This window comes from Choloepus didactylus, chromosome 10 (assembly GCF_015220235.1).
Source record: "Choloepus didactylus isolate mChoDid1 chromosome 10, mChoDid1.pri, whole genome shotgun sequence".
NCBI classification, from domain to species: domain Eukaryota; kingdom Metazoa; phylum Chordata; class Mammalia; order Pilosa; family Megalonychidae; genus Choloepus; species Choloepus didactylus.
The window spans coordinates 108,795,861-108,814,138 of record NC_051316.1 but is presented as its reverse complement, the minus strand read 5'-3'; the positions used below and the strand labels follow the sequence as shown (position 1 = coordinate 108,814,138).

At 56.8% G+C, this 18,278-nt stretch overlaps 1 protein-coding gene across 6 annotated transcripts in view; it reads left to right on the top strand.

The window, feature by feature from the left end:
• The first annotated feature begins 943 nt into the window (after positions 1–943).
• Positions 944–18,278, top strand: part of COL27A1 (collagen type XXVII alpha 1 chain) — a 153,552-nt gene continuing 136,217 nt past the window's right edge. For all 6 annotated transcript variants that reach the window (XR_005210656.1, XM_037797559.1, XM_037797558.1 and 3 more), the window contains exons 1-3: positions 944–1,448; positions 7,686–7,756; positions 11,034–12,802. Coding sequence is in view for 5 of the 6 variants with exons in the window: in XM_037797559.1 (XP_037653487.1) it covers positions 1,393–1,448; positions 7,686–7,756; positions 11,034–12,802 (1,896 nt within the window). In the remaining variant the exon portion in view is untranslated. The remainder of the gene's footprint in view (positions 1,449–7,685; positions 7,757–11,033; positions 12,803–18,278) is intronic.

Below are 18,278 nucleotides of genomic sequence, written 5' to 3'. Positions count from 1 at the left end.
GGGGTGTGTGCGCGCGCGGGGGTGTATGTAAATGAGATCTGGCCAGACTAGTGTGCATTGGTGCGTGTGTAAGCACTCGTGTGCATGCATTTGCGTGTGGAGTCTCGATGTGAGCTCGAGTCCAGACATCCCAGGATGTGTTTTGTGTGAGCCCAGGAGGAGTACGTAGCTGTGCCTGCATGTGAATGGGTGGGAGCGTATCTGAGTTTGGAATGGGTGTGTGTGAGTGTGCGTATGTGCGCGCCAGAGAACGCGTGTACAAGTCTGTGCGACCGTGAACGTTGGTCTCGGATTGGGGTCGTGCGTGTGCGGATTTGCCCGCTGTTTGCGGCGGGGTCAGAGTGTGCGGTTCTGCGATCCAGTGTGAGATCCCTGGGAGTCTTTCGCGGAGGTTTCGTGGTTCTGGGGTCTACATCTCCCATCTCTTACAGAAGGGAGAGGGAAGAGGAGGCTGACCAACATTTTACAACATTTTCGTGCCCAAGGAAGTCTGTTTTCCAGGACGCTCTGAATCTGGGAGGGGCAATAGTGGGGTTGGGGTGGGGTTATGACACTACTGGTTGTCATGGGAGTCCAGACACCAGTCCTTCTCCCAGCTATCGCTGAAACTCTCAGGTTCCTTTCAGAAGGAGAATTTGCCCCCTTCCTCCCTGCAACTCCGCCCTCCAACCCCGGGATCCCCCAGTCTCAAAGACAGAAGGTCCAAATTCAGAACTGTGATCATCCGGTTGTGCAGCCTTGCCCAACTGCTTCCTCTCTGTGAATCTCAGTTTCCCCATCTTTATCAGGTTGTGGGTGGGGTGGGGTGTCCTAGTTGAGCTGTCGTGGGCCGGCAGAGGCTGTGTCTCCGGCTGCGGACGGCAGGGGGCAGAAGGGGGCAGCAGAGGACGTCCCAGAGCGGGGAGGAGGGAAGGTGGAGAGCTGCCGCGGGCCGAGACTTTAAATCGCCTTCATTTCCCCCAAATCCTTCCTTTTCCTCTCCTCCCCCAGGGCCGGCGGGGAGGCAGCTTCCACTGCCCACCGCGCGCTCTCGCCCGGCCTTCCTCTGCCTCCGGGGACCGCCAGCAGTCCGCTTCCAAAAGTTTGATCATCTCTCTCTCTCTCTCTTTTTTTCCTTGCTGCTTCTTCCTTTTCGGTGGAAACACAAAAAAGAGCGAGACAGGGGCGAGCGCGGCGCCCGGACTCCTGGGACCATGGGCCTGGGGCGGTCGCCCGCGGGGCTCCGGCCGCGCTGCCTGCCCGCTCCGGAGCCGCAAGGCGCGGGGCTGCGCTGGGGGCGCCGGGGCCGCGCGCTCTGAGCCGGCCTGGCGCGGCGGGGCGGGGGGCTGGCGGCCCCATGGGGCGCGCCCACACTTGCCCCCGGGGCTCGGGAGCATGAAGTAGGGGCCCGCCATGGGAGCGGGATCGGCGCGGGGGCTCCGAGGCACAGCGGCGGCGGCGCGCGGTGGGTGAGTACGAGTTTGGGGACCGTTCCCTCCCCAGCTTCCTGCTGCTCCAGCCTCTGGGAGGGTTGGGGTTCCTTGCCGCGCTGGACGCTTCCAGCGGAACGTCAGCTTCCTGTCCCTTCCTGCGCCCCCGCGAGACGGACAGCCAAGGGTTAACGCGGGCTGCGCCCCCCGGCCCGGAGTAGGGTTGGCGAACCTAGGTGGGGGCTGAGCTGGGGAGGATCCTTGCAGGGCCAGCCTCGGGGTCGGGGGGTGGGGGTGGGGGTGAGTGGCGGCGCCTGGAACGGCCAGGGGGGGTGGGGTGGAGTGGGGTGGGGGACGGAGGAGGCCGTCTGGCTGCCCAGGGCTGGAGGGGGGTCTCGTTTTCTCGCTGTATGTTCCCAGTGTCTCGGTGTCCGCGCGTCCGGAGCCTGTCAAGTCCCTGTTCTTGTGAGACTGTCGACAAGTTTCTAGGTTTCCAAATCTTGGATTCGCTCTTGTCTCGGTGTCTCTGCACATCCCCACGTTTCTGGAAATCTCCATGTGTGTCTGTCTGCCTGGGGCTGTGGTTCGCAGTGTTCCCCTGCCTTTGATTTCAGTTCCTGCATCTTTCCCATGCGTGAGAAAGAAAAAACGAGTGTCAGAGCAGAAAGGACCCCGGGAGATCGTTGTACAGATGGGGAGACGGAGGGCCAGAGAGGGGTAGGGAATTTCCAAGGAAGGACTCAGAGGTTCTGTGTCCCAGCCTGTGGAGTAGGAGCTGTAAGTGTGTGAGCGTTTGCGAGAGCGAGTCACTGAGTGTGGGCGTGTGTGGGAGTGAGTGAGGATGGACAGTGGCTCCTGCTGGCGGACTGGACATGCTCCCTTCCCATCCTCTCCCCGCCGGGAATTGGAGGGCACTCCCCAGAGGCTGGCCAGGGCTGTAGCTCCGCCCTACCCCACCATGTCCTGCCCCCTCTGAGATGGAATCTGGAGGTTGATGCCCCCCACCTTTCTCGCCCATGTCTTGGAAAAAGCTGGCTGGCTGAGATTCCCCCGCCCCCCACCGCAACACCCACCCCCCCACACACACACACATACACACAGGGCACCAGTGAGCACGCTGCTGACTCATTTTCTCCAGAAGACCCTGTGTGCCAGGGTAGATGCCAGCGGTCGGGCAGCAAAGTGATGCCAGGCGAGCGCCCTGTAGTGGGACCCGAGCTTTGGGCAAGTGGGCAGTCACGCTGCCTGGAGGCTCAGCCCCTGCCTTCCCCTGCCTCCCCGTCTCCCTCCCACATATGGCTGGGGATCCTGTGCCCTGCTCCCAGCCTCTCCCAGCCCAGGCTTCTTGACCCTGTGCAGCACAGGGGCCTCTTCCTTCCTTTCCTGTCCTCCCTGTGCTCAGGACACTCTCCCTTTCTCGTGTGTCCACATGCCCTGTAGTCCCTTAAGGCTCAGCTCAGCAGTCACCCCACCACCACCACCATCACCACCACCACCACCACACGCCAGAGGAAGCCTGCCCTCGAAATGTCCTAAGTCACGCTCTGTCCTTCTCTGAGGACGCTCTTCCTGTGGGACAGTTACTTTGTTGGCATATTGTCTCCCCTGATCTGCATTTCCAGGGACCCTGGTATATCTGGCTTGGCACCTGGAAGTGCCTTGCCAGATGGGGCAGAACCTTGCAGTGAAGATACTGACAGACTCACGTCTGTGGGAAGCAGGTGGCAGGGCAGAAAGGGCACGGGTCTTGGAAGCGGGCAGACAAATTTGAATCCTGGCTCTGCCCTGTTCTCTGCTTCTCGGTTTTCTCATCTGCAAAATGAGCATCTTAATTCCCAGCTAATGGATTTTTTGTGAGGATTGAGGGTGCTTGTGAAGGGCTTAGAACAGTGGTGCCTAGTGTGTAGTAAGTGCTCAATAAATGGCAGCTGTTATTTTGATTATTATTCACTTCATCTTGAATGGGCGTGTGAGTCAATGGGAAAGTTCTGGGCTGCATCCTGTCCAGCCAGATGGCCTCTCTGTGGAGGAGGCGAAAGGTGTCTGGGCACATGGGGCCTCACCAGTCCATGGAGGCTGGTGGGACAGGTCTGTAGTCCTTGGGCCAGCTCCCTTCCCAGCTTCCACCATGGGAGCACAGCAGGCCCGGAGTTCACAGGGTCCTTTTCTTGTGTGTTTCTGCTCCCTCTGTCTCGGCTCTGAGCTCTCGGGAGGTATTCAAGCTGGTAGTGGTCACTGAGATCCGTACGTTCCCGGGTGACCTGGATTGAGGAAAAACCTTCCAAACTGGCTTTGTGGCAGCCGAGTCTTCTAGGAGTAGCCACACTCGATGCGCTGGCAGAGAGGCCTTTTGCAGGGTCAGGAACACCTGGGTTCCCTTCTTGCAGGGCTGTGTGACCAGGCTGTATCACCAAGTTCAGGCTCCCTTCCTTGCGGCTCCCGTTTCAGCCACCTCCTGCCCTTTTTGGCCCCTGGGCTCTGGTCTTCCCGACATCCTGGAGCCCTGGGTTCACTGAGCCAAGGCCCACAAGGCAGTGGTGAAAACAGAAGTCTGGAAGAACAAAGCCCTGAGCCAGCACATGCACTAAACATTATTAGCAGTAACCTAAACAGGATTGGAACAGCAGCAAAAGAATCGGCAGGGCCTCCCTCTGGGAGCCAGCTTTCCAGGTCTGGAGCTTAGATGGTTCACTGGCTCCCCGGGCAGCCGCTCTGCTTCTGTTGGTGAAAGCTGGGACTCTGGTCTCTGGCAAGTAGGAAATCCCTGCAAGTCTCCGATTTCTTCTCCATGGAGACAAGACAGTCAAATGAAAAGAACTGTCTTTTAAGTGGTAGAATCAAATAGTGTGGGTCTCTGACACACTCTGTGGCTTCAGGCATGTCACCTCCCCTCTCTGGGCTTCAGTTGCCCCTGTGTATAATGAGGGGACAGGGCTAGAATTTTGCCCCTAGATGATCACTCTTGTGGAGCATTCTCCCCACCAGGAGAAGCGTCCATATGTTGTTGAGTGATGACGTGCTGCTTGGAGCTGCTGCAGCCATTTTGTGCACACGAGGTGTACAAGGGCCTTCTCCTCCTCTAACATGGTGTATAATTTGGAAATTCATGCGACAAGTGCAAACAGAATCCAATTCTGAGTGGGTCAGTTACATTTGTCTTGGTGAATGTGTGGAGGAATAAACACTTTTGTAAAGGCCTTTGGGCTGAAATTCTCCAGTTAGAAGCTATAGTGCTAAGAGGCTTAACTGAAAAGAAGATTCTGATCCCATTCTTCCTATGGAGATCTTTTGGAATTAAAAATATGTCTCCCTAATTTACCTTCTTCTTCCCTAAGGAATCATCACGTTGGCTAACCTCAGCTTGCCAGAGAAACTGCCCGGGGAGGACATGTGGCTCTTGTACATTTTCCCCACCTGGCTTCTCTTTGCTTCTCTTTATCAGTTTGAGAAACATGCTAGGATGTGACATGCACGGTGAGGAACTCAAGGAGTGAGCGCTGGGGCCTGGAAGGAAACGGAACCGAAACAAGTGCATTCCCAGGAAGACAGGAAAGTGAGAGGCATTGTCTTCTGCGGAAGGTTAGGTGGCGTTCTGGGGAAAAACGAGTTCCCTGCTTCTCTAAGTTTGAGGAATCTGAATGGCATGAAGTGCAGGCGATTTATTTATCACAGGCCTTCTCAGAGCCTTGGGTATGCGATTATGCTTTGGGAACCTCCAAGACTGGGATGCAGGAGACAGTTCTTCCCCAACCTATCTGGCCACAGTTTCCTGGAGGATCTACTTGCTGTGTGTAAGAAATGGTACTAAAGAACTGTGAACCCAGGGGCTGCTCAGGGTGACCCTATGCAAGTGCCCACCTTCTCTGAACCTCAGTTTTCTGTGTTTGTCAAATTAAATAAAGCCACTTATCAGGTGTTCCAGGGACAGTAGAGGCTGCGTCTTGCTTTGGGTGGGCAGAACTGGGCACTCTGACCTTTGGTGGGTGGTGGCGGCAGCTGGAGGTGAGGCCTGGTGGAGGCAGGGAGGACTGGCCCTGTGAAAAAGGCCCCTCGCAGCAGCAGGTTGGAGAGGTCAAGGAGGAACAAGGGTTATCCCAGAGCCATCCTGGAAAGGCCCTCTAGAGTTGAGGCTTGGAGGAGATACTTGGTCCAGGGTCCTGAGATACCAGGTAATATTCACTCAGCAAAAATATGTGGAGCCTTACCTATGTGCCCACTGGATGCTGCGGATACAAGAGTAGACAGGACAGATAAGGTCCCTGCTCTTCAGGGACATAGTCTAGAAAGGGAAACAAACAGGAGAATAGATGGTGACCACACACCTGATACCTGCTGAGGTGGGGTATGTGCAGTGGGCTGTGGGAGATGACATCCAAGGACATGTAACAGACGTGTGGGAACTGAGCAGGCAAGAGAACGTGTCCAGACAATGGGAACAGCATGTGCAAAGGCCCAGAGGCTGGAGAAGGCTTTTAAGGGACAGCTGTCATCATTTGAATACTATTCCAGCTAGTTTGCCTTATGCCGCAGGTAACTGAGGAGCCAATTCAACATATCTTAAACATTCCTCTTCCATATCAAGAGGTCCTAAGGAAGAACAGTACCAGGGTTGGTTGATTCAGCATCTCAGCCAGCTGTGTCACCAAACAGCCAGTTTCCTTTTCTCTGTCTATTCTACCATCCTCAGCAAGTCAGCTGTAGTCCTGGGGCTTATCACCTCAGGTGCACAAAAAGGCTGCAGCAGTTCCAAGCAGCACATCCTTACTCAACAACATACAGAGGATAGAAGGAACCCTCCCCTCTGTCCTTATGAATGCTTTCTCAGGGGCCCCAATAGGCATCCCTCACATCTCATGGTCCAGATTTGGGTCATGTACCCCTGCCTAAACCAGCCACTGGCAAGGCGAATGGAATCACCAAAATTGACTTAGACTAATCTAGATTTATCCAGTTTCCTCTGAAGTCCATGCCCATCTGAATGAGCAGGAATGGCTGTAGGTAGGTATCCCTGTGTGTCTTCCAAAATGCCCAGGTCAGGATTTTTACTGCTCATAATTGCTATTAAATTTGAAAGTAGGGGAGATCAGAGAGGCTGTGAGCTTGTCCTCCAAGGTGCTCAGGGAGCCTGGGAAGAAAACCCTGGCAGAGGCTTTTCCTGGATTACGTGACTCCCCAGGAGTGCACACACACACCCCTCTAGCATTCCTCTGCAGAGTACCGCCCCAGCCTGCCCATCCCAGCCTTAGCCCTCATCACCCGCCTGGCACAGCTCTGCCTGTGTCCCAGCCGTCTGGCCACGTGCCGCCCTCCCTTCTGCCTGCCGGGGGATCAGATGCCCCGGGTGGCTTCGAGTGTCTCCGATGGCTGCTCCCACAGGAAGGTGAAATCAGATCATTGCCTCTGCCCATCTTGGCGGGAACCATGGAGCAGAGCATTAACCCTTTCGGGCCCTGAGTGCAGGGGCAGCAGGGACTGTCTGGGGAGTTTCATGGCTGGCGCCAGGCCGAGCCCTGGACATGTGTGAGCTCATCAAATCATCATGCCTGGCCTGCGAGGTGGGCCATGTCAGCCCCATGCTGCAGAAGAGGGGGCAGGCTCAGGGAGGCTGAGTCACTTGTCAAGGGTCACACAGCTGGCCAGCGGCAGGCCTGGTTTGCACCTGGGTCCTTGGACTCCCCACCTGCTTCCTCGCTCTCTCTGCTCCCATTTCCCATCAGAACAAAGCCAGGTGGGCAGCTTCCTTGGTAAGGTCTTGTCCTACTTAAGGGGTCTTCTCATCTTCCCTGCTTTGGGTCTGGAGAGCCAGTTCTCATAGGCCTGCCCTGTGAGAAGCTTGGCCAGCCCAGCAGACCACTGTGGTCTCCCTGCTGCCCGCCGGCTGGGGCCTTGTGGATGGGTTGCCATGGTAGAGATGGGGAGACTGTGGCCCAGGGAGGGGGAAGGGCTGGCCCATGGCTGCTCAATGAGTTAATAGCAGATTTTGAGCTGGACCCTGGGTTTTCTGATGCCCCAGGACAGGGCAGTCCTTGACTTTGGCTTATCCATCTGCCAAAAGTAAGGTTGTGTTTGCACCGGGTAAGCAGGTCCTGCCCTCGGAGGCCTGGGACTGTGGTTACTCCGATGGGGTCCAGAGCCCTGGGCCTCATCTCCTGCACCCTCGGGGGCAAGGCTGGGGTGGCACTGGGGCTGGGCCAGCCACTCCCGCCTGCTCTCCGCCGGATCTGGGCCGAGGGGTGGAAGCTGATGCTGTGTGTGCTTGTGTCTCCTGGTCTCTAGGGGGTTTCTCTTCTCCTGGATCACAGTCTCGTTTGTTTGTCTCCTGGCTTCCACCCAAGGAGCTCCTGAAGGTAATTCTCTCTTCTCTTTGTCCAGGGAGAGGCAAGGGAGGACAGAAGGGGCCTGAGAACCCAGGGATAGGTAGGAGACATTTGTGCCCCTAATTGGAGCTCAGTGCCTCAGTTTTCCCATCCATAGAATGGAGCTGATCTCTTCCACTTGGAAGAATAATGTTCAAAGTTCTGTTAGGGGTAGGAATGGCCCAGCACAGTGGAAGGGTGATCCTTTAGTTCCTATATGGGGCGGAATTTGGGTAAGTCGTTTTGGCTCAGGAAGCCTCAGTTGTGCCCATTTGTCAAATGGGTACTCCAGGAACTGCTGAGCAGAGGCACAAAGGCCCCGATGTAGTTGCGTGAGCCAGTGGTCTGCCCTCCCCTTCCCGGTAAGATCCTCCTCTTACCTCCTGCCCCAGAGGAGCTGTCCAGGGGGCCAGGGTGGCCGTGGGCTGGCTACACAGCTGCCCATGGAAATCAAAACCTTTCCCACATCTGTTTGTCAAGCAGCCACATCGCCTCTTAAAATAGCCGCCCTTCCCCCAGCTCCCCATGGCTGGCCGCTGTGGGCTGGGATGGGCGGCGGGGCCTCTGGGAGCCCCTGGGGCCTGACCTGGCCACTGGGTGGGATTGGGCTCTTGGGAAGGGAGAGCCATGCCCGGAAGGGACTCCTGCTGCCCGGCAACATTTTTTGCAACTGTCATATTTTCCAAGCTTGCTGTTTCCCCCACAAAGTAGGTGAACAGCTGTTGGGAGTCCTGAGTCAGGCGCTGGGGGTTGGGGAGAGGCGGGAGCTGCACGGAGCCAGGTTTATGGAATGAAGGGTTCCCGCAGAGGCCAGCTGGCCGGGTTTGTCCATCTTGATGTTTGGGCTGGATCCCTGTCCCCTGTCTCCTCCCCCATGATGGGTTCTAAATATGCCTCCACCCTGCCTTCCCACTAGCCTACACCAGAATGGAGGTAGAGGCTCCAGAGAGGATAGCACAGTGGTCAAAACCATGGACCCTGGGGCCCATCAGCCTGGGTTCAAATCCCAGCTATGCCCTTCACAAGCTGTGTGTCCCTTGGGCAAGTTATTATAGCTAACTTTTCTGAACCTCAGTTTCTTCATCAATAAAATGGGAATAATTATCAGTATCTGCTTAGTGGTAGAATCAGGTGAGATAATGCATGAAGGCACTTGGTATATAGTAAGTAATCAATAAATATTAGTTATTATTATTGTTGTTTATTATTTTATCAACCCTAAATGTTTAGGTAAGAACAGCCCTTTTCTATCCCCTGAGGGGCCCGCAGTGGTTGGAGGATCACAGAAGCTCAGTGCTGACCACCTGCAGATTGTCTGGGGGGCCTGGAGCCCCACCTGGAGAGTATAAGGGAAAACCTTTTCTTTGCCAGCTGGCCCGGCCAGTTGGGCTTTTCCCTGGGCAAGCCAAGTATAAGCTGTAGCATGTGGGGAAGGATGTGTGCAGGCCTTGGGGTAGGGGGTTTCCCAGGGTCTTCCAGGGTGGGGCTGGGGGGGAGCAGGTGGCTTCCAGCCCCCACGCCTTCCCCATCCAAGTGACTCCTTCCACTTTTTAAGGTGTTTATAGCGAACAGTATTTTGCCTTAAGAGATTCAGCGATTAAATCATATAAGATATAAAACTACTCAGAGAACCCTTAAGCAGTGGTTTCTTTTAGCTTAGAACCTGGAGACTGTGTGTAGGGAGAGAGGACGGGGAGGGGGAATTTGAAGGGAATGGGTGGTCCTTGGGTCTTGGGAGACATACGGGACTTAGACCTCAGCCAACCTGAAACAGCAACCTGCAGCCACAGAATTCTTAGCATACTGTTAGCACCTAGTGGCCGCCTTGGGGTTTGGTTCAGTTCCCTCATCTTACAGATAGGGAAACTGAGGCCTGGGAAGAGACTTGCCCAGAGTCTACCTGTGCGAGGCTTGGGTGCAGATGGTGAGGGAGATGACAACCCTGTGATGCAGGCTCTTCTTAGCCCCATTTTACAGCGGAGGGAACCGAGGCTGAGTCGACAGCTCGCAGGTGGTGTGGGCTCGACACCCGGCCTTCTGCCTCCAGAACCTTCCCCCTGGGACCGTTGGGCTGTGTTGCCAGCACCCAGGTTCTCAGTTTCTCTCGGCCCATCTATCTGTCCATCCGTCTCACAGCTGTTGGCCTAGTGGCGCTAAGTGCTGAATCAGCCCCAAGCAGCCCTCCCCAGAGCACCCCTTGCACCCAGTGATAAGGGAGAGAGCACTCATCACTTAGGGGCTAGGTTGCTGAGCTCAGGGTAGGGGTCTGTGGACTTGATCCAGAATCCAGTTCTGGAACCAGCCTCTCCTTCTCTGTCGAGATGGAGCTTCGGGGCTGGCTTCTGCAGACGCCAACGGCCGATTAAAGGAGGTCAAATGACCCAGCAGTCAGGAAGCCTTTCCATAAACACCCTGGAAACCCTTCTTTTGCTCGGGCAAGCCCTGCTGACATCATTACTGGATGGATCTGACCTGGTCAGACCATGGTCAGATGTGCAAGTGCTTTGCCAGAGAACAGCGGTTGTGGGGATGCCTCAGTGACATCCCGTGCCCTCCCGGAAGCCATGCAGGAGGAGGAGCCAGGCAATGTTGTCACCCTTCTATACAGACGGCAGCTCCTCCAGCCTACTCTTGCCCTTGAGAGCCCTTGGGGGTACGAGGGGAACTGGGTGGGCTCCAGAGAAAACAGTGAAGCCATCAGGCCACCTGGACATCCATACCCAGCATCGGTGACATGTCCACCCTGTCTCACTCGTCCCTCACTTATGGGACAGCTTCCTGGAGGAGATGGCAAGTCATTGGCCCAAAATTCCTAGCGCTTGCCTTTGGCGATTGTCATTCTTTTTAATATCATTTTGTGCCAGACACTTTTTTTTTAAGCGTATTAACTCATTTAATCCCCACAACATCCTTCTGAGGTAGGTGCTATGATGATCCCATTTAATAGATGGGAAAATTGAGACATAAGGTCACAGAACTAGTAAGTGGCGGAACTGGGATTTGAACCCAGGAAGTTTGGCTCTAGAGTCAGTGTCTTTAACCACTATATGCAAGATGCTGCTGCCAGAGAGGGTCTGGGCTCCAAGCCGCCTGGCTCCAGCCCTGCACTCCCGGGCACCACTATGGCGCAGTGTTATTTTTCATTGAACTAGTGAATCACCCAGCAGCTGTGGGTGGGCTGTATCCACCGTCCTTACACCTGGAGGGGTCCGGGGCTGGAGCGGACCCTGACTGTGCCCCTTCCCTCTCCTCCCCCCTCCCTCTCCAGATGTGGATGTCCTGCAGCAGCTGGGCCTCGGCGGAACGAAGGCGGCAGGGGGCCGGAGCCCCGCGCCCCCGCCGGGAGTCATCCCCTTCCCGTTGGGCTTCATCTTCACGCAGCGGGCCCGGCTCCAGGCCCCCGCGGGCGCCGTCATTCCGGCTGCCCTGGGCGCGGAGCTGGCGCTGGTGCTGAGCCTCTGCTCCCACCGCGTGAACCATGCCTTCCTCTTCGCCGTCCGCAGCCGCGAGCACAAGCTGCAGCTGGGCCTGCAGTTCCTCCCGGGCCGGACGGTCGTCCACCTGGGGCCCCGGCGCTCCGTGGCCTTCGACCTCGACGTGCACGACGGGCGCTGGCACCACCTGGCCCTCGAGCTCCGCGGCCGCACGGTCACCCTGGCGACGGGCTGCGGGCAGCGCCGGGTGCGCATCCCGCTGCCTTTCCACAGGGACCCGGTGCTCGACCCCGAGGGCTCCTTCCTCTTTGGGAAGATGACCCCGCACGCGGTCCAGTTTGAAGGGGCCCTGTGCCAGTTCAGTATCTACCCCGTGACGCAGGTCGCCCACAATTACTGTACCCACCTGAGAAAGCAGTGTGGACAAGCTGACATGTACCGGCCCCAGCTGGGACCCCTCTTGCCACAAGACTCTGGCACACCCTTCTCCTTCCAGACTGACCCTGCGCTGCTTGGCCTGGGGAACGTAACCACTGCCATGCCAGCTCTGGGGTCACGGCCAGCAGGCAGGAGGGCCAGGGTGACCGTGGCGCCCACTGTGACCCCCAAGCCCCTCAGGACTAGCGCCAGGGACCCTCACCAGCGCATGGCAGCGGGCGGCCCGGCCCGGACGCCACGGCCACCTTCCAAGCTGTCGACCAGTAAAGCACTTCCTCCTGTGTCCCCCAACTCTCCACACATCTCCCCCAGCACTCTCCATCCTGCAGCTCCACCTGCCCAGCCCCAGCGGAAGAGGGTAGCCACCCAAATCCCCAAACGTCTCCCCAGCAAGCGTCCAACCCCTTCTTCGGTCGCCCCTGTCAGAAGCCCCCGCCCCACCCAGAAGGCAGCCGCATCTTCCCTCACCAAGCCGGACCCACCCACCTCCCGCCTGGTTCCTGCCAAGGTTTCCGGTCCCAGGGTAAAGCCAATCCCGGGGAACCCTGTGATGCCCGGATCCCCACCCCCCAGCTCCCGGCCTCTACCTCCTGCCTCTGGCTCTGCCAAAAATCCTGTTCCCACAGTGACCTCAACTGAGGCTAAAATGGCCACTCGTGCCAGCAAGCCAGGCCCTGCCCGCACCGGCACACACAGACCTTCCCAAAGCTCTGTTTTGCCCCTGTCTCCTGTCCCCGGGCCTGGCTCTCCCAGGACCCCTCAGCCACCAGCCACAGCGGGGCCTCCAACCTCGGGCGCCAGAACTTCCAGAACGGCACCTCCCCCCATCGGTCCTACTGCAGCCCCCAGCAGAAGCAAGAAGCCCACTGGGTTGGAAGCTGTGAAGAAAGCTGGGCGCAAGAGCAGTTCCAGGAAGCCAGCCCCCCTCAGACCTGGCAAGGCAGCCAGGGATGCCCGGTGGAAGAGTCCGACAGCCCAACCCAGCCCCAGGCCACCCCTGCCCAGTCGATGGACCACCTTGGCCCCAGCCCTGGACCCCGTGCGTCTCCTGGCCTCCAGCCCCTGGCCCACGAGCAGTGCCGCTTCCTTCTTCCACCTGGTGGGGCCCACGCCTTTCCCCCTGCTGATGGGACCTCCGGGGCCCAAGGGAGACTGTGGTTTGCCGGTAAGACTGGGTGGGGTCTGCGTGCTGCTTGGGACTCTGGTGGGTGACTGCTTGGCTGAGCAGTTGCTCCTGGAAAGGACAGGGGGAAAGCAGAAAGTCAGGGGGCTGAGCTGGTAATGGGCCTGCGTAATTACTGGGTGGGTGTGAACCGGCCAGACTGTGGTCATGTCAAAGTGCTTCACCAGAGGCTGCCGGGAGGCCTCGCTTGTGTTCCTTGCCCTCCCCAAAGCCATGCAGGAGGAGGAGCTGGGGAATGTCACCTTTTTTCTATGCAGGTGACAGCTCCCCCAGCCTGCTCTGGCCTGGGAGTGACCTTGGGGATGCAAGGGGGTCTGGGTGGGTTCCAGAGAAGGTGATGAAGCCAGTTAGGACATCTTACCCAGCACCGGTGGCACGTCCAGCCCTGTCATTCCAGTCCCTCACTTACGGGACAGCTTCCCGGAGGAGACAGCATTTGAGATAGACAGAAGGGGAAGCACATTATAGATTGGGCAGACCGAAGCTCCCAGCTCTTGTGTTTGGAGTTTGTCGTTATTCGAACCCAGGTCCCCCTGACTTTTCTGCCTCAGCCATCTCCATTATTGCCCAGCCCATTCTAGATTCATGATATGCCAGGGTGGGCTCAGGTCTGGGGGCCACCTCTGGGGTGGTTGCCCCAGCCCCAAGTTGTTCTAGGCTAACGTACCAGCAGAAGTCGAGTGGCCAGCGGAGGCCGTGAACTGACCTACCTGCCCCGGGTCACACAGTGAGCTCCGGGCAGCCACCAGCGCCTCGTGGGGCAGGGCTCCCAGCGGCTGGGAGTTAGGGATGAAGGTCACACATGGGAAGCCCTGGATATGTTTTGTTTGGCAAGCGGAAGATTCTTTTTTAAAAACATTAATGTTACTAATGTTTAGAAAATGTGAGCAATTTCTCCTAAAAGACTCGATGACCAATTTTGCAAAGTGGGGCGATGCGGTGACCCCTAGGCTGAAGGGCTGCCTTTTAAACGGGTTGTGCCTGCTCCTCTTTGCCCCTGTCCCCGCTTCTCCGACTGCGCCCTCCCACCCAGACCTACCTGCTCATTTTCGTCACCTGCCTGTGCTTGCATGCATTTGAACTGTGGCCCCCAGTGGAGGGGTCTGGAGCAGAGGAGGGTCAGGGTGGGTTGGAGCCATCAGGAAACAGAGAAGGAAAGAACATTCCATGTGCCGGGGATGGTCAGGGTCGAGTCCTGCAGCTCGATTCCTGCAGCTCGCCTGGGATTGTCTCCAGGGGCAACGACCTTTCCACAACTGGAGGCCAACTCCTCCGGGTGGGGAACGATGGGATGGAGCTTCCAGAAAACTTGGGGCCCTGCTCTGTTCTCCTCCCGCCTCGGAGCTGCCATCGCCGTGGTTGCCTCCCTCCCCCCTTCGCAGGCTGGGCCTCCCACCAGGCTCTGCTTTGAGGTTTGGGCCTCCTGCAATGGGGAGACAGTGGCGGATACTGGGAATTCCCAGGCCTTACCAACACTCTTAATTAGTTTTAATAATCATTAGGAATAATATTTACTCAGCCTGTCTCCAAGGGGACCGAGGGGCCATTTTTATTATAACCATATTGTAGAACTTATGGAAATCGTGTGCATTGCTTTGCAATTATGTCAATGTTCGCTCACGTCCCATGTTCTGAAATTGGCAGTGTAGAGAGTCAGGGAACACCGCTTCCCCGAGGAAAGAGTGAGGCTCTAGGCTGCTCCAGGCTGCTCTACCCAACCCAGACTTGACAACTCAGCTTCCAGGATGTGGGTGTGCTGGGCCCACTGGCCCGTGAGGTTGAGAGAGGGGGAACTGTCCCCTTCTGACAGGGCAGTGGGGTTCAGGCCTGGACCCCAGCACATGGCACCCGGGCAGAGTGATGGAGGCCAGTCCTGTCTCTCGAGGCTCTGTGTGGTGTGGGAAGAGAAAGGCTGTGCCTGGGCGGGGGGATTGGAGCAGGACCAGAGACTCCAGGTGTAGATTCTGCCTTTTTTCCTTTTTTGGGTGTAGGAGCTGCCTTTGGGCATGTCACGCCACAGGCATGTGCTCTACCCCATGGCTTGATGCTCTGGGTCAGCCTGATGTGAGGCCTCTTGGCAGATCACCTCCTAGGGATCTTTCAGTTCAACCCCCTCATCAGGCAGGTGAGGAGACTGGAGACTGTGCCCAGAGAGGGCCAGGACTTGCCCAAGGTCACACAGCACATGGGTGCAGAGCTGTGACTTACAGCCCAGCTCCGGACTCCGAGCCCAGGGGCACTGTGCGGGCCTGGAGGGGGTCAGGACTGGGGGCTACAGAAATAAGTCAGGCCCTGGCTCTGGCCTCAGAGGAAGGGCTCAATATATGAAACTGAAATCTGTTTTGATAACCTGTCAAGTTTATGAACCATTTCCCTGTGCGGGGTGGGGGTGGGGGGGTGTGCATCTCTGCTAAAGACCTCAGGAGAACCACTTAAAGAGGGCAGGAAGGGTGTGATAATGCCCTCCATGATGAGAGAGGGGTTGGGGAGATGAAATGAGTTATCCAGAGGCACCAAGGCCCTTCCTGCTTCTCCATTCCTCCATCTCTCCACCCCTCCACCCCTCCACCACTCCACCCTCCATCCCTCCACTCCTGGACCAAGGGCACCCTCCATCCCTCCACTCCTGGCCTCATGCCCACAATGTCCCCTCTCCCTCCCCTCCCCCCCAGCTGGGAAGCTGCCTCATGCCAATAGGAACCAAGAAGCTTCTAGAAGCTTTCATCCTGTCCACTGTGTGGCAAGTAGCAAACCGGTTATTTGTTTTTCATCAGATACCATAAATAACATTACTGAAGTGGCATCTTTGAGCAGCCATGAACTTGTGTTCTTTCTGTCCTCTCTTATCCCCCACTTCATATCTTTAGTATCTAATCCCAGCAGAGCAGAAAGTGTTGCCTTGGGCACTGGGCTTAATTGTCCCCAGATCTGGGTTCAAATCCTGGCTCTACCACTTACTAGCTCTGTGACTCTGACCCATTCTGAGCCTCTGTCTGTGTACAATGTAACAGTAGCTCCCACCTCCCGTGTTGGGAGGACACAAGGAGAATTTACATCTCAAGCCATCATAGAGCGGAAGCAATTTGGGTGATCTCCAAGGCCTTCTTGGAGATCTAATTTTGCTGAGTGGCTTTGGGGAAATTCCTTCTACTCCCTGGGGCTTAGTCTCCTGGTCTGTTAAACAGGGTTGGAAGAGGTTCCCCCTGTAGACATGACTGTGGGGACCTCTCTGTGCCTGTGAGGGGTGCAGAGTGCACGTCTGTGTGCGTTTCTGTTCTGCCTGGTTTTTGCAGGAGGCTGAGACATAGTTCTGGGCTGCAGCCTGCCAGGAGTTGTAGCCACTGAGTGAGGAAGCTCTGTGGGAGCCCCAGGAGCGGGGGGAGCATGGAAAAGCTGAGCTGGGTCACGGGCACGCTAGGGCGGGGAGGCTGCAGTTCACAGAGGCTGCACAGAAGCTGCACAGAAGCCCCACGCCTGGGAGGAGGCGAGTCAAGGCCTTATTTGTTCGCCATCCGGCCACTGGCATTTGCACACCCTTGTGCTTTTTCCAAGAGTCACTTCGGGGAGCCCCGGCTCAGGCCTGACCCACACAAATGCTCCATGACTAGCTGGGAAATGAATGAAGGATTTGATCCCTGCAATTGATCCCCCAGGTTGTCTTGACTTCCAGGTTGGCTCTTTGAGGTTGCAATGCGCTCTCTTCCCAGTGGGGTAAGGAGGCCAGGTGTAGTGTAAAAGGACACGGGCGTTGAATTTGGAATGAACTGGATTTGAACCCTTCCCCTCTCCAACCATTCATTCATTCTTTCAACAAATGTTTGTTGAGTGCCTTCTAGGTGGCAGGTGCTGTGTGACCTTTGGCAAGTCACCTAACCTCTCTGAGCCTCAGTTTCCGCTTCTGTAAAGTGGAGCTCTGGTATCACCTACCTCGCCATGGGGTTGCTGCACAGATTCAGTGAGATGAAGGGTGGAGAGCACCCAGCACTAGAACCTGACTCCTCGTGGACTGTGTGCGCTTATGGTAGTTACCGGAGGAGAGGGACACTGCTGCACTTTTCTTGGGGATCTGGAGGCCCTGTTACTAACGTGTGACTAGTTGGTGGAGCAGGGAGAGCTGGGGAGCCTGGCTGGATAAGAGAATCATGACAGACGTCAGTTGGGTAGGAGGTGCATGGGGACAGGACTATACCCACAGCTTGCACTTCTGCACCCCCACCCCCACCCCATCCCCCAGCTTTTCTCAGAGTTTCTTGATCTGTTTTCATTTGTTTTTCTCAATGGTCTCCACCCCAGGGCATAGCTGGAGGGGTGTCTTTGTGTCCCCAGTGCCTTCTTGCTTTTGGCAGTTATAAATTGGGCAGGATCTCAAGAAATTTACTCTTAGAACCCAGGAGAATGGAGTGGTGTTTTGCTTTGTCTTTAGCAGATCATTTTTGAGCACCTACAGTGTGCCAGGCCCTGAGCTTAGCATGGGCAGAGGGTAGGGTAATTGAAGATGGTTTAAGAAAGGGACTATTTACAGAGGTGTGGGCAGCATCAAAGGAAGCAGCAGGGGCTGGTGGAGCAGCGGGGGCTGCGGAGCAGTGGGGGCTGGTGGAGCAGCAGGGGCTGGCAACAGCAGGTGACCATTCCCCTCCTGCACCAGAAGGCACAAGGGCAGGAGAGGTGTCACCAGAACCAGGTGAGAATTAAAGCCTTGGAGGAAGGGTCTCTTGATAGGAGCTGTGGCTTTAGAATTTGCACAGTCCCTCCAGACTATGGAAGGGAGGGAATGGGGATTTTGGTGTTCCCTCTCGCCCTTGGTAGTCTCCTGCTGGGGCCTTCCAGCTGGAAGCCAGAGGGCAAGGGAGCCTGGGGGTGCAAGCCCATTGAAGTCAGCTTCCCAGGCTGCAGAATAGATCTGGGGAGCAAACGGAGACTAACTAGCATATGCACATTATCTTGGAGGATGGGTATCACATCCTCATGTTACAACTGGAGAAACTGAGGCACAGAGCACAGAGAGATGAAGTAACTTGTCCAAGGCCACACAGAGCTGGATTCACCCCCAGAGGGGCCTCTGTCCCAGCAAGCCCTTCGCTAGGACAGGGGCTGCGGAAGGCTCAGCTTGCCGTGGGCTGTTCTTGGGGATAATCATGAGCTCCGATGGTCAGAGGTGGGAAGTCCTTTCAAGATCCCTCGCCCCCTCCCCTCGGGCCACAGGCCTGGAGCGCAGCCTGGAGACTGAAAGGTCATTGCTCAGGGTCAAGGCAGTTAGCAGCACACCCAGGACTGGACTCCAGTCTCCCACACCCCAGGCCTGTGAAATCTCCCCTTGCTTGCTGCCAGGGGAGATGCCAGCCTGGGCTGACTGCTTTCTGTGAGGCTTGGCAGGCAGGAGGGTACAGCTGGACACAAGGGTGGACTTGTTCCATGAGATGGGGTTCCCCTAGGTCTGACTGTCCCGGGCCAGGACCCT